General features: G+C 44.1%; 1 protein-coding gene across 2 annotated transcripts in view; it reads left to right on the top strand.

The window, feature by feature from the left end:
* Positions 1-16665, top strand: part of colec12 (collectin sub-family member 12) — a 159610-nt gene that overhangs the window by 118710 nt on the left and 24235 nt on the right. For both annotated transcript variants that reach the window (XM_080194301.1, XM_080194302.1), the window contains 2 exons: positions 13011-14057; positions 15473-15928. In XM_080194301.1, coding sequence (XP_080050427.1) covers positions 13011-14057; positions 15473-15928 — 1503 coding nt within the window. The remainder of the gene's footprint in view (positions 1-13010; positions 14058-15472; positions 15929-16665) is intronic.

Raw genomic sequence — 16665 nt, 5'->3', positions numbered from 1 at the left:
TGCCAGTTGAACACTTTTTTTTTAATTTTAATTCATCCTTAAAGTTACAAAGCCAATGTTCAGTATGGACCACACAAGCCCAAATCCATTTTTTTCTTCTTCCAAAATCCAAATTCAAACTGAATCCAATTCATGGTCCCCACGAGACAGACAAACAAGGTCCAAATTGACAAGATAAGGCACTCAACCCATCTTGGACCTAATCTGATGCTTGATGATCATTGACTATGCCCTGAACATATGTTTCCAGAGTCATACCTGATTTGCTTTTTAAAACTTGTCTTGAAAGTTTGGACTGCTTATTCAGCCAGTCCATTGAATGTTGGGTGGTATGGGACAATCCTGATGTGCTTTATACCATTTCTGAAAGTGAAATTCTGCACTCATGAAGGCCACTCCATTATCTAACATGGTAACTTCAGGTATCACATGGGATGCAAAACACTGATGCAGTTTCTCAATAGTGCCTTGCAACATCATAGACTTCTCCTCAAACATTTCCATTCACTTCAAATGGGCATCGATCAATTGCAAAAACATTGTGTCCAAAAATGGCCTCCCCCTTAATCAAAGTAGACATGTATCCATCCCAAAGGGGTGTAGCAGGCAACTTCTGTAGCAACTGGCACTGGTCATAGTGTTTCAAACCTCTCAATATCAGCATCTATGCCAGGCCACCAAACATAACTCCTGGTGAGCATTGACATTTCTGACACACCTTCCTGGTAACAGGGACAACTAGTCTCCCCCAAGTATATTCCATTCTTCAAAACTTAATTTGTCTTTCCAAATACAATATGTCTTAATCTCCTCAAACACTGACTCATTGATCTATCCTATTAATTTTCTGTGCTTCACTTTGGATAATAGTAGGTCTCTGTTGGTCCAATGCTTGAATTACTGCACTAAAACTGTCAACATATCCAAGACGTTTAGCGCCATCACAATTTTCTGCCCATCACAAGTGCTATCTCCAGTGCCTTTTTAGAATAGATAAACACCTCTGCCAAAAGCTTTCTCTGAATGTCTTCATGACTCCACTAACTAAGCGGTCTTTCAGCATATTGTTCCAGGTAACCCCAAAGTCACAGTGTTCTTCAATTTGCCTTAATTTCATAGTGTAGATTGCAATGGTATCTCCTGGAGTTCTCCTTGTACAATTAAACTTAAAATGCTGCAGGATGACTGAGGGCTTTGGTAGACAGTGTGCCTGCTCCAGATCAACCATCTCTGTGAATGAATTTGAATCAGGCGCATTCTGGGACATAAGACTGTAGATTAGACTATAGACCTTGGTCCCACATGCACTTAAAAGGACTACTGCCTTCTTCCCCATTTCCTCAATTCTATTGGTCATAAAATAATAATCTAGATGTTCTACGTACTGTGTCCAATCCTCAATGGTGAGACTTTTAATCTCATGGGTACTATAGGTATAGAGGGGTATGGGCCAAATGTGGGCAATTAGGATTGTCTTAGATGTTTTAATTAAAAAGGGCGGTATGGACAAGTTGGGCTGAAGGGCCTGTTTCCATACTGTAAACCTCTATGACTCAAAGGGACCTAATTGACCGAATAGAGGCATTATTCCTGCAGCACGCTTCTGTTTTGTGATCTGATTTCAACCTCAGAGGGTTCTGTATTCACAGTCTTGGGACCACATGTCTTCTGTTTTATCCTCATCACCAGTGCAATAATTTTGGCTCACCAGCTGGGTATGAAACAACTAATATTTATTTACAACATAATTTACAATGATCTTACTGAGTCTTGCAGCTTAATAGCTGCCAGTCAGCATCCAGGATCAATCTCAGACAAAACCCACATTTGCCAGGGTGAGCCTCCACTCTGGATCATTAATTGGTTTTCTGGGTCATGTGATCCTATCAGCTAATCACCCCTTAAAGAGGCCAGACACCATAGTGCCACTCCCTCTCATTTCCCTGCAGCCCTGCAAGTTTTTTCATTTAACTGGATTGTGAGAGTCAAGCACCCATAATGACTTTTTATTTTTGATCTTTCGATGTCAGCTCTTCCTTTCATTGTAAAGCAGAATTCACCAAGCATTTGCTTGTTTACCCATTAATAGGGAACATGAGCTGCTATTAGACCCACATGAGACAGGTTGGTTTACCCTCCTGATGATTGTATTGTTGCAATAGTAATCCTGCTCAGTATGAGAGGAACCACAGGATCTGAGTGTTGGCGTATGTGCTTGGCTGAGGCAACCGTCCATAGGATTATGACTGAACACTTCTAAGTCAGAATCCCCCCACATGAAAAAACACTCAGTGTATAGGGAGCTCCAGGACATTAACCCAACAACAGCCTTTTCCTTCCAAGTATCCACGGTATGTGGCCTAGAGGAGTACTTGCAGGTGGTGATGTCACCACACATCAGCTACCCTTGTCCTTTCTGTTGGTACAGGCTGCGGAATTAGGAGGAACTGTCAAAGGCAGGAGTTACAGCACAGCAACTTGCAAATGGTGCACTGTGGTGCAGGGAATGAATGTTACACATGGTGAATGGGTGCCAAATAAGCAGAACTGTTCTGCCCTGGATTGTGCCAAGCTCCTTCGATGTTGCGGGAGCTGCACACATTCAGCCAAGCGGAGAGTACTCCAGAAAACAACTGACTTGTACCTTGTAGGCTTTGGGGAGTCCGGAGCTGAATTACTCACTGCAGCATTCCTGCCTCTGACCTGCTCTTGTAGCTACAGGATTTATTTGGTCAGTTTCTGGCCAATGGTAACGGATGCTCGGAGGGGGTTTAGGGTTAGGTGGTGGTGGGAAGGGCAGTTTGGGTGATTGACGGGGGGGGTGGTGGTTGAGTCGTCCATAAGAGCGGAGGGGTCAGGTGGTCTGTGGAAGGTGGGGGGGGTTAAGTGGTTCAGGGAGTTCGTTGGTGGAGGAAAATGGCCGTGCTCTTGAGGGAATAGTTAGTTGGGTGGGTATCAGGTGATCAATTTGGAAGGTTGCCACCTTATGCAGGTTGTTGGGAGAGGTCATGGTCAGTTGGGGAGCATGTCAGTGAGGGGTCACTGAGGGTCAGGTGGTCAGTTGGGGGGGGCCAGGTAGTTGGCACATCATGTGGCAGCTGGATGGGCAGTAGAAGGACCAAGTGGTAAATGGGGGAAAGGGGAGTGTGCTTAGGGTGTTCTATGGAAGCTGGGAATGTGGGGGAGTCCCCTGGGGGGGTTATCAGGGTCAAGGGGGGAATGAAGGAGTTGGTGTGGGAGGTCAGCGGAAGTTGGGCATCCAGGGGGAGGGGGTTGCACGGTGGGGGGAACCTAGGGATGGGGGTAGGGGTGCTCAATGCTGTTGTTATCCAGAATTGTTATTTTCCTGGGTAAATATTGCTGTAAGTCAGTCAAAACCATCCAAAACTTGTGATTTATATTGTACTTTTGAATCGTTCCCACTGCAATTGCAATTGCTCAATGGAAGATTGAACTTCCCAGACAATTGCTGCGCAGTCCTTATGTGAGGACCTCCGCAGCGGGTTACCCAGTGCATCTTTGGGGTACTCCTCAGTTACAATGCCCCTGAGCTCAGGAGTTACAGGCTATTGTCTCAAGGGCACTTACAAATAAGTAGCTTGAGAGCCATTTTTTTCTGAGAGTGCAGCTATATCCTTATTGTTGGCTCTAAGGAACACCTCTGTATTAGGCCTTCCATGTTGACCATGGTGCCAGGCACAAAGCCTCTCAACACTTCCATCTTGTCCCATTCCTCATCACCTTCCTCAGTTCCATCATTGTAAGAGGTAAATGGCTCATCCTCCTCCTTTCTCCCCCTTTTCCTGCGAGGAGTGGTCTTCTTCACAGCTTCTGAATCCTGCATGTGTATACCCCTTCACTGTCCCATATTGTGCAAGTTGCATCAGGTCAGCACTATTCAATACTCTTGCAGGTGAGTATTACAGTGCAGTATTTTGGTTTCCTGTGGTGTTCCACAGAGCTCAGTATTGGGGCCTTTGCTCCACGTTGTATTTATTAATGATTTAGACTTGAATATGGGAAGTATGAGTGGGAAATTTGCAGATGACACAAAAATTGGCTGTGTCGTTTTTAGTGAAGAGGAAAGCTATCAACTCCAGAACAATATCAATGGCTTGGTCAAGTAGATAGAGAAATGGTAAATGGAATTTAATCCAGAAAAGTGTGAAGAAATGTATTTGGGGAGGGCAAACAAAGCAAGGGAATACAAAATATAAATGGGAAGATATTGAAAGAAATAGGACCCAGCTATCTAAAGGCTAAGGGCCACAGTGACTTTGACTACAATTGGAAGCAGCTTGTGCTTGTTTAAGGCATGGTATCTGCCTCCAACATGATCCAGATCTCTTACCATATCTTGGGACTTCTTAAGCCTTCACCTATATTGCATCTCTTTCATGTCCAGGAAACAGAGCCTGTTCGTATACACACTTCGTTGAGAGTAATATCGCAACATCCTCCTTCTTGCTTGTTTGTCTGGGTTCTCTGCCTGTCAAGCTGGGGTAACTTGGCTATAGCGATTTGCTGCTGCTGTCCCCTTTCCTCTATATGGCACCTGTATGAATTGCTACACCCATCTTAACAAACTTCCTTCCTTTCTGACCCACACATTCCTAACCCAGTGAGACTGGCAGCCAGTATTGTCATCAGCTTGGCTGACAAAGGAAGGAGTGATGTACAGGGGGAGCCTTTGATCTTTCACAAGTCACACACACACACACACACACACACACACACACACACACACACACACACACACACACACACACACACACACACACACACACACACACACACACCGGGGTCAAACACCAGGCCTTATTTCAGTGAAGTTCAGCTTGGCAACTATTGCTTCATACAGCTTTTTATAAAGCTTAGAATCCATTGCTTGTGTCCATCAAATCTGCTCACATCTCCAGCACTAAGTTGCATAGTGGAAGGGAAAAGTAGTCTGCACTTATACTGAGTTTTGTGAATGAACCTACATTGAAGACACACTGGCTCCAGCCTCTTCCTTCACCAAATGCATGTTCACTGGGATTAACATGGTGGCAGAGAGTTACCACTGACCTGTGAAAGTTGGAAGTCTCTCTTTCTCTGTCTGGGATCATAGAATCCCTACAGTGTAGAAGGAGGCCATTCAGCCCATCCAGTCCGCACCGACCACAATCCCAGCCAGATCTATCCCCATAACCCCACATATTTACTCTGCTAATTTCCCTGACACTAGCGGGCAATTTATCATGGCCAATCCACCTAACTCGCATATCACATCTGTTCTGGCAAATGTACCGCTTCCCACAGTATGAAATGGCTGAAGCCCGATGCAAATTCTCAGACTTTGATTGTCCACCGTTTTGTTTTTGGAATCTGAACTGTATGAGTAGTGGAAAAATTAGGTGGATGTGAACTAGAGTTACTAGCCATCCAAAAGAAATGAAAGGTATGACTTTGGCTTTGTCACTGCCAGGGAAAAGAAAGATGAGAGATCGTACGACTCCAGGTTATAGTCCAACAGGTTTATTTGAAACCACAAGCTTTCAGAGCACTGCTCCTTCATCAGGTGAGTCTTCACTATAACTGGTGTCATGTGACCTCTCATCTTGTCCAACCCAGTCCAACACCAGCATCTTCAGATCAGGGAAAAGTAAAATTGGAGATAAAATATTTTTGGAACTGCATGTCGATGACTTGGATACTGATGATGGATCAGATCTTCTATAGCAATGTATGGATAGGATTTATGAACAAGATGATCTTTTGGAACCCTATGAAACATGATCAGTATTTGATAAATTTAAGAAGATAAGCAATGGTACCACGGAACAATACATTATGGACGATGATAAATTACATAAGAGATTGACAGATGTTGACCTAGTAATCTTAAAATGGGATTTTTCAGCTGCGCTGGCCCCAAAACCAGAAATTCCTGTCTAACGTCAACGGACCTTTCCATGGTCCGCCACTCGCCTGCTACGATTCCCATGGTGGGCAGAAGGGGAAAACTCACCCCTAGAGTCTATTTGCATTCAACTTGCTGGATTGTGCACAGATCATAGTTACAGACAGACTTTTGGTTTTGATGGGGTTCCGTTTCATGGGAAATATTCTCTTTTAGATCTGATGAAGGGTTGTCCTGACTCGAAACATTGTCTCTATTCTCTCTTCACAGATGCTATCAGACCCGCTGAGATTTTCCAGCATTTTCTGGTTTTGTCTCAGACCAAATGACTGCTGCCCTAAAATTATTATTTTGGGAAACAATCATTAAACTTGTAATTACAGATTTGTAATTCTGCCATGATGAGATTCAAATGTGGGTCCCCAGAGTATTATCCTTGGTCCCTGGATCACTAGTCCGGTGATAATATCACTGAGCCACTGCCTCCCACAAACACAAACTATGAAACTTGCTCAATGTGACCATATGTCTAATGATGACATGAAATCGTTGTTGATTATTGCAAAACCTATCTGGTTCATAATGCCCTTTAGGGGAGGATGTCTGCCAACCTTACCTGGTCTGGCTTACATTGCCTAGGCATCACAGTGGCACAGTGGATAGCACTGCTGCCTCAAGCGCCAGATACCCAGGTTCAGTTCCGGCCTCAGGTCATTGTCTGTACAGAGTTTGCACTTTCTCCCTATGTCTGCCAGTTTCCACCCACACTCAAAAGATGTGCGGGTTACGTTGATTGACCATGCTAAATTGACGTGTCAGGGGGATTAGTAGGGTAAATGTATGAGGTTACGAAAATAGGGCCTGGGTGGGATGGTGGTTGGTACAGATGTGATGGGCCAAATGGTCTCCTTCTGTACTGTAGGGATTTTATTATTCTGCATGTAACTCCAGATCCACAGCAATGAGGTTGACTCTTAAATGCTGTCTGAAATGGTATAACAAGCCACTCAGTTCTATCAAACTGCTAAAAGATCTCAAATGAATGAAACCGGATGGGCCACTTGGCATCAACCTAGGCATTAGAAGTAGCAATGGCAAACTTAGCCCTGTCAACACTATAAAGTGTTCCTTACAGACATCCAGGGGGCTAGTGCCAAATTTGGGAGACTTGTCTTAAAGACTAGTCAAGCAATAGCCTGACATTGTCATATTCATGGAATCATACCTTACAGCTAAAATCCCAGACACCATCATCCTTAGGTATATCCTGTACCACACATCAGGAGGGAGTGGCGCTGGGAGCACACAACATCAACGCTGAATGTTATGAAGTCCCATGGCATCAGATCAAACATGAGCATGGAAAACTCCTGCTGATTGCCAAGTACAATCCCCCTCCATCAGCTGTTGGACACCACTTGGAAGAAGGACTGAGGGTTACAAGGGTACAGGATGTACAGTGGGTGGGGCACTTCAATGAACATCATCAAGAGTGGCTCGGCAGCAGCACTGCTTACTGAACTGGGTGAGCCCTAAAGGACATAGCTGCTACCCTGGGTCTGTGGCAGGTGGTGAGGGAACCAACAAGATGGAAAATCATACTTCATGGAATCATATAATCCTGTAGTGCAGAAGGAGGCCATTCAGCCCATCGAGCCCCCATGCCCATAACCCCATGCATTTAGCCTAGCTAGTCACCCTGACACTAAGGGCTAATCCACCTAACCCATACATCTTTGGACTGTGGGAGGAAACCCATGCAGACAAGGGGAGAATATGCAAACTCCACACAGACAGCAACCCAGGCCCAGTCTCGAACCCGGGTCCCTGGCGCTGTGTGGCAGCAGTGCTAACCACTAAGGTACTGTGCCATCCATACTTGATCTCATCCTCACCAACCCTGCCTGTAGCAGATGACCTGTTCATGATAGTATCAGTAAGAGTGACCACTGCATGGTTCTCAGGCAGATGAAGTCCCATCTTCACATTGAGGATATTCTCCATCATGTTGTGTGGCACTACCACTGTGCTAAATAGGATTGATTTCAAACAGATCTTGCAATTCAAGATAGGCATTCATGAGGTGCCCTGGGCTATCAGCAGCCACAGTATTGTACTCAGTCACAATCTGCAACCTCATGGCCTGGCATATCCCCCACCTTACCTTTAACACCAAGCCAGGGGAAATGAAGGTTCAATGAAGTGTGCAGCTAGGCATGCCAAGAGCAGCACCAGGTATACGTAAATATGGGATGTCAACCTGGTGAAGCTACAACACATGACTACTTACATACCAAGCAGCATAACAGCACATGATAGACAGAGCTAAGCAATTTCACACTAATGATTTGATCTGAGCTCTGCTGTCCTGCCATTTTCAGCCATGAAAGGTGGTGGACAATTAAACAACAGGTGGAAAAGTCTCCGCAGATACCCCATTCCCAATGATGGGAGAACCCAGCTTGACAGTGCAAAAGGTAAGGCTGAAGCATTCACAGTTATCTTCAGCCAGAAGTGTTGAGTGGTTGTTGTAACCATCACCCCTTGACATAGCAGAGTGGAGAATGCAACATCATTCTGAGAAAGTAACAGAAGCAGAAATCCTGTCATGGCCGAACCAAGAATTGCACCAACCACAATCAGTCTAGCAAAGTGGCACACAACAGGGATCAGAAAGCCCAAGTCTTTAGGATTGAACCCCTGAAAGGAGTTGATCCCAAGTTCCAAGTTGATCCAGAAATACGTTTGTCAAAAACACAACAAAAAAGGAGCAGGGAAGGTTGAAAGCAAAAGATAAAGTGGTGATCACTAAGAAAAGGACCAACAGTGTTACAATTTACATTTACTGTCCTTGAGGATGGTAGCTGTGTATTCCATGTACTCTTGTATTCTAAATTGTTTATTTTGAATAAAATAAAAGTTGGGACTTCAAAATAAAATGTTAAGAGATAAAATCATATGAGAGGCTAAACAGGGATTTAGAAGGCCGGAGAGAGTTTGGTATGGTATTCAGTGGCACTGGAGAGGAGTCAGCCAGCTTTATTGCATAGGTGGATCTGCACAGAAGGAGTCCCACTGGATGATGAGGCTAGAGCTAAGTTAATGCCCTGTGGTTTTGGAGAATGCTGAGGAGGTAAAAAGGTCAGAGTGGACTTGTCACAACAGGAAAGATCACTTAAAAAATTGTTTTGGACCTTTTAGCGATGTGTCCTTGGGAATGTATGTCAATAGACATAGAAGCTGCATTTCTGTGGAGAAATCACCTCCAGAGGGAAGTGTTTCTCTAACCTCCTAAGGGGGCGCCAAATGTAGAAGGGAAGTTTGAAAGTTTGTGGTGATAATTTGAAAATGCTTGCAGAGTCTGCTGCTTTTCAGTTAGGTCAGTTGTGTTAAAGTTTAGCTGTATTAACCGAAAGTAGATCCTGCTATGTTTTATTGGTACCACGCCGGGGAACGATTGGGCATCTTCTTATGGGGTGATACTAGTGAGCTCAAAAAAAATGTAATTGACAGGAGTAGAACAGAATTGAAGATAAAAAGTCAGCTGGGCTTCTGGGACCTTTAAATATGTTGGTTTGGAAATAAGTCAGAATGGGTCTGATCTTGCATTACATCAGCAATCTTAGTTAGAAAGTGTTAACCTTGTCACAGACAATCATGTCAGGGCCTCCAAAAAGATGCAGATACTTCCAAAGTTGAGACAGAAGCAGCTGCAGAGTCTAGTTGGACAGTTAAATTGGCTGGGCAATTGAATAGACAAGGCCAGATGTAAGCTTTAATGTCTTAGAACTAAGTACTACCCAAAGGTTGAGGACAGTTTACAGGCAAACAGAATATTAAAGCAATTAAAAATGTTTAAGTTTATTATTTTAAGTTTATTTATTCGTGTCACAAGTTGACTTGCATCAACACTGCAATGAAGTTACTGTGAAAATCCCCTAGTCACCACACTCCGGCGCCTGTTTAGGAGAAGTGTCTTCAGAAGTTTCCATCTTTGGGTAACCCCAGAAATATAAAATTAACTATTTTTAGTGCTGCCTTTCTTGCAAGCCTTTTTATAATATTCCTTATGGGAAAAGTGGGAAATGTTGCCCCTTGGCTTGGGAAGAAAATAAGAATAATAGCAAAAAGTACTCTTACTGCTGAAACTCTTGCAGTTGGTCAAGCTGTTGACGTCACATTCTTCTTAATAATGATGTGAGGGGAAATTCTATATCAAGGAGCTGTTAATGACAGTTATACAATTGTTTGCTTAGGGATAATGTGCAATGTACAAAATGTGCAAATGACTTGAGAGCTATTTCCTGCCTGGCTTCAATTTCAACTAGTAGGATGAGTTCGGATCGAAGGGGATGCGTGGCAAGTTACCTTGCCAGAAAAGGATCAAAGACTCCCTACAGAGCACAAGGAGGCTATTTGGCCCATTGAGCCTGCACCAACTCCCTGAAGCACATCCAATCCAGGCCCACCCCATGCCCTATCCCCGTAATCCATAATCCTCCTAACCTATACATCTTTGGACACTCAGGGGTAATTTTAGCATGGCCAACCCATCCAACCTGCCCATCTTTGGAGTATGGCAGGAAACTGGAGCACCCGGAGGAAATTCATGCCGACATAGAGAGAACGTGCAAACTCATAGAAATCATAGAATCATAGAAATCATAGTGCAGTAGGAGGCCATTCGACCCATCGAGTCTGCACTGACCACAATCCCATCCAGGCCCTACACCTATATATTTACCCACTAATCCCTCTAACCTGTGCATCTCAGGACACTAAGGGCAAGTTTAGCATGGCCAATCAACCTAACCCACACATCTTTGACTCCACACAGATAGTCACCCAAGCCTGGAATCGAACCTGGGTCTCTGGCACTGTGAGGCAGCAGTGCTAACCACTGTGCCACTGTGTCAATTGAGCGTCTCCATCAACAGCTTATTTTCTACACTGGAACTGCTCCCCGACATCCCCTGCCCAACAAAGTCTGCCCCCTCATGAGTGTGCCGCCTTCTTCCCACTGGCTTTTTCATGAAGAACACGCTTCTCTCCTACTACCCCGGACCTCATATTCCCACCCCATCATGAGACAACCTACACTTACCTTATCCTGGACTCCAGGATCTTGAATCTGGGACTGCTTGTAATCACAGTAAAAAGTCTGACAACACCAGGTTTTAGTCCAACCGATTTATTTGATAATAGACTCACAAGCTTTCGGGGTTAGCCCCTTCGTCAGGTGAATGGAGAGTTCTGGCCTCAGGCAGAGCATTTAAAGCACAGACAGTAATCTCTAATCAGTAATCTCTAAACTGTCTGTGCTTTATATGCTCTGTCTGAGGCCAGAACTCTCCATTCACCTGATGAAGGGGCTAACCCCGAAAGCTTGCGAGTCTATTACCAAATAAATCGGTTGGACTAAAACCTGGTGTTGTCAGACTTTTTACTGTGTTTACGCCAGTCCAACGCCGGCATACCCACATCATGACTGCTTGTAATCCCAGAGCTGACCTGCCCACTGCTGCTACAGGTGCCAGGAGTTACCAGCCTGGCAGTTTGACCAGCAGCACCCTGAGGCAGGACTTCCTGGGTAATGTTCTGTCTCCAGTCAATTACCTCTGCTAGGAGTGTGAAATGCCTGTGGGATAGTTGGTATCAATAAGGAATGCTCTCTCTTCAGAAACCCTGCTGTTTGAAAACTCCTGCCTCTGTTGTCAGTATTAAGTGCTCCCAATTCAACTTGATAAAAGTACAACTCCCTTTATTCTTCCCCAAGAACATGCCACAGCTATAAGAGAATATGCTCACTGAATTACAATTTTCCTCTGGCTGCACCAGCCTTCCTTGGGCTATCAAAATGATGCTGTCAGTCCATGATAAATGAAGGATATTTTTATATATATCTTAGCCACTGGGAGTTGGATTGAAACTGCCTAACTTCAATTCATATCGGATCAGCAGACAATAAATTCATCATGTTTATTTCTGGACAAAGCAGTCACTGGCCTGACACTTTAACTTTGTTTCTCTCTCCAGCAATGCTGCTAGATGTGCTGAGTAAATCCATTTTCAGGTTTTACTTTATTTTTGCTTTTCTTATTTTCCGGTGTCCGTCAGGACCCACTGTCTTGAAAAATAGTGGTCTAGATCTTCTGGACTCTGGATGTTCAGTCATACCCCACAGGTACCTTAGAAGACGTGGTTAGGCCCCTTGGAAGGCCCAATGCACGGACCTCACAGGAACTGCCCAGGAACTCTCAACTTTAGCTGGTCAAATCCCCTACGCCCCGAACACTGCAGAGCCTTCCGAGTTAGAGTGGGTAGCATCAGAGGATTCTGACTCACTTATCTGGCTAGCTAGCCAGGAAATATTAGCAGGATTAAAACTTATATAACCCTTTCAAACTTTCCAAACCCTCCAACTCCTCTCGACTTTCCCAACCTCCTACTTCTTCCACCGACCAAAGTGTTGACCCCTGATCTCTAACATCCTCTAATTCATCCAACTCCCCCTCACCCCCTATCCAATCTCACTAGACCCATCCTCATCACCCACCCTCTCTGGCATTTTGCCACTTTACTCACTCACACACTAATGCACTGAAAAACTATCTAAATGTCCCCAAAGCCCTCTAGAGTGTTGGTGAATGAAGACTTACCAAAATACGCAGCCAGTGTTGCAATGGTTTCCCATGCTATTCATGAGCTATGAAGAAGGACTTTTAGGTCTGGCACACTCCAGATTTCTGAAGAGGCTGTTTCAGAAGTCTGGGTCAGCAATGTGGAACTCTGGCACTGTAAAATAAAAATAGGAGCAGAGTGGCATCCTGACAATGATTGTCACTTCGCAGAAGATTCAGACCATTGTGTGGCCTTAAATTTAGCTACCCCTTTTCAAACCAGGTAGTGAATGTGATAGGCTCCATCTGGGTGTGATTCTCACTTGGGTGTATGCCACAATTTCAATGCTGATTAAACTGATTAAAGCTGTAAATCACATAAGGAGGGGAAAATTACTTTAATCACATCTTCAGAACTATTTCACCTTTAATTCTACTGTGATTATCTGTTCAGTCATTGCCCATAAATTTACCCTGTCTTCTAGATGACCAGAGTGGTGTGAAAGATCAAAGTACCTCTACAGAACTGTCCAAGTTCAAAACAGATATCCAATTTCTTCAGAACCAGCTTGGTGACATTGCAGACAAAGCCTCCAAAAACAAAGTTTCACTGGACAAGCTGCAAGAGACTGAACAATCGATGACAACCAACCATAACTCACTGAAAAGCTTGTTGGATAGCAACTCCAGATCTATCAGAGACATAAACCAGACTTTATTGACGTACAGTAGTTACATTACCAACCTGGAACAAATGTCTGGTAATCTGCAAAATGACATACAAACACAATCCAAGTCTCAAAGCAATACTGTTGTGAGTCTCAGTCAATTAAATCAGACACAGGTTCAGCAGAGGGATTTATTCAATGCACTGCAAAGATCAGTTGATGGTACCAGCCAGTCCATCCAGAAGATAAGGAACGATTGGCAGGCTCTCCAGCAGACTGTGCTTCAAGCCCGAAAGGACACAGACTGGCTGAAGGAGAAGCTACAATACCTGCAGTTACAAGCAGTAAACAATTCGATCATGGTGATTGGGAATAGCGACACTTTGGAAGATATGAATAATCAGCTGAACACTCTCAGCAACCAGATGGCAAATATTAGTTTCATGGCTAACATTCATGAAGAGAGTCTCAAGGATCTACAGCAGTATCAAAAAATTCATGAAAACAGAACATCTGCCAGTTTTGAACAACTTGAAGTGCGCATGGATATAAATGAGAGAGACATTAGCAGTATTATTGGAAACATTAGTTGGACTGTGCAACATCTTCGCTCACTGACAAGCAATTTGAATGATATAAAAACCACTTGTACCAATACATTGGGTCAACATGCAGACCAAATAGCCATCCTGACCACCGACATGGGCAATGTCCGTGCGGACAGCTCTCTCCTCAAGGCACAGCAAGGTATAATAAAGGCCAGACTGGATACAGAGGTGGGGAACCTGTCCATGATCATGGAAGAAATGAAACTTGTTGACACAAAGCATGCTCAGCTGATACAAAACTTCACAATTCTTAAAGGTAACCATTTTCTGCGAATTGTTCAAAGCTATAGTGAAAGGAATTTACACTAAGCCTGGTCAATGCAATCTAGTTCAGACTGTTCATTTTAAATATAAAGGGACTTAACTGAAAGGAACCAATTTTTAATTTTTGACTATATTCTTAAGTTTTATGTTAATATGCTTTTTAGTACTTGACAGAGTTACATGATGCAATAGCACAAACTGATTATTTTTGAACCATTGAAAATTTTTCCCCCACACTGATCACCAGAAAAAGTAGTTAATTCTCGTTAATTTTAGAAAGAACTGGATCACTAACTTCCAAGGAAGGGGATCAATACATATAGGTTATTCATATAAGCATTAAGAAGGATATGTATAGATCTCTTGAATGGATAAGAATCTAAGATTGAAGTATTTAATTACCAAGTGTGAAGCAGAGGACATGATGGGACATAGCATTCTTAATGGTTGTATCAAATATACGCAAGTATAAATTTAGGGTATGTCATTGACCCAGGGTTTATCCCCTATCTGAATATGATGCCCGAGGCTCACCAATATTGGCTCATGAGCCTCACTTCAATAGGTTTTCAAGTATATAGGTTTGGGACTTGGGTTGGTGATTCAGGTCAAGGAATCATGGGTTGGGTAGGGAGATTGGGGATTGGGCTGAGAATGATATGAATAATGGGGGAGAGGTGACTGCAAAGGATGGGAGTAGCTATTGTGATGAAGCAAGGAGCAGCAATGATGTTGGAAGGCGTGACAGTGGGAGAATGATGGCAATGCAATTAGGAGAACCGCAATGATGAAGAATGGTGCAAAGGTGATAGGGAATGGAGCCATGATGGGGCTGGTGGTAATGAGGGGATAGGGTTGAAGCGGCAAGGAGTGGGAGAGTAACAACGAGAGATGCAATGGCAACACAGAAATAATAATGGAGAAGAGAACCACTGTGAATGATGTGGAGAAGACATGGCAGCGTTTGGAGGGAAGGAAGGGAGTAGTTACTTTAATATAGGCTAAGGAGAAGTATTTGTACTACCCCCTGCACCGTATTCAGGTCAGGTGGCTGGCCAGATGTTTTCTTGAGTACAATTGACAAAGAGTTGCAAGAGAATTTTTTCATTTTTTTGCCGGGGCCACTAACTGTACTGCAGGATATCGTTTAGTGAGGTTACTTTTCACAGCACCAGTGAAATCTGCAGTTCATCCACAGGCTGCCGGTGCATTTTGTGCCACCCAAGTAGTTGCATTGTGTTAACTGAGCTCACCACATCCATGAGGGCCTCAGGCCTGCATGCTCAGTTTCAAAAGGGGTGCCGACAATTACAATATCTCAGAAATAATGCAAGTGAGTTCAATAAGTTAGCTTCTGATTCCACAACCTGCACTAAAATGTTTCATTTTTCTTCAATAAACATTCAGGTCCTCCAGGGCCAAGAGGTCCCAAAGGTGACAAAGGAATACAAGGACCAGCTGGTGGTAAGGGAGCAAAAGGACAGAAAGGTGACCGTGGAGAAGTAGGACGACCTGGACCAATGGGTCCAAAAGGTTCTCGAGGTCCACCTGGTACTAAAGGAGAAAAGGGCAGTCAAGGATATAGAGGCCTCACTGGCTTGAAAGGACAAAAGGGTTCAAATGGAAGACCTGGCACACCAGGAGCAAAAGGGAGCATTGGAATGCCAGGGCTCAATGGATCAGAAGGCAAAGTAGGTGTTCCAGGAGTACCAGGGGAACAAGGTCAACCAGGAGCAGCAGGAGCCCCGGGTCCAGTAGGACCAACAGGTGCCCCAGGACCAAAAGGCCCACCTGGTCCACCAGGTCCTCCAGGACCCAGAGGACTAATAAATCAAGATTCAGGCGTTCCTCCAAAACCAAATGGTAAAAATCTTTAATTATGTGCTTGAATAGAAGTCTCTCTGGGATAGATTTTAACTTTCTCCTTGACAAAATATGGCATTAGTGAATCATCTATCTATTATACGTCTTGTGTGTTTCTCCCTTCAATTGCCTTTAATCAAACAGAGCATGCAACAGTTTACTGGTAACACCAGCCTTCCACCCACCAATGAGATCTACCAGATAACTTCTCTGATTGCCCAGCTCCAAAAATGTTACAAGAAATTATACGGGAGAAAAAAATTGTGACATTTTATGTTCATTTTTCACGTTAAGGTTTTATGGTCTGCATATGACTCCAGATCCAGAATATTGTAATTGACTCTTAATTGCCTCTTGAAATGGCTGAGCAAACCAGTCAGTTCAAGGGCAAATGGGGGTGGCAGCAAATTTTGGCATTGCTGGTGATGCCCACATCCCATGAAAGAATGAAGGAAAGAAAGTTCTGGGGCAACACAGTGGCACAGTGGTTAGCACTGCTGCCTCACGGCGCCAGGGACCAAGTTCAATTCCAGCCATGGTTCAGTGTGTGAAGTTTGCATGTTCTCCCTGTGTCTGTATGGGTTTCCTTCAGGTGCTCCGGTTTCCTCCCACAGTCCCAAGGTGTGTGGGTTAGGTGGATTGGCCATGCTAAATTGTCCTTAGCATCAGGGGGACAAACAGAGTAAATGTGTGAGGTTACAGGGATAGGGCCTGGGTGGGATTGTTGTCGGTGCAGA

Source organism: Carcharhinus amblyrhynchos, chromosome 8 (assembly GCF_965287045.1).
Source record: "Carcharhinus amblyrhynchos chromosome 8, sCarAmb.v2.hapA, whole genome shotgun sequence".
In the NCBI taxonomy this organism is placed as follows: Eukaryota; Metazoa; Chordata; class Chondrichthyes; order Carcharhiniformes; family Carcharhinidae; genus Carcharhinus; species Carcharhinus amblyrhynchos.
Note: the sequence above shows the minus strand (reverse complement) of the source record. Positions and strands in the feature narration are given on the sequence as shown.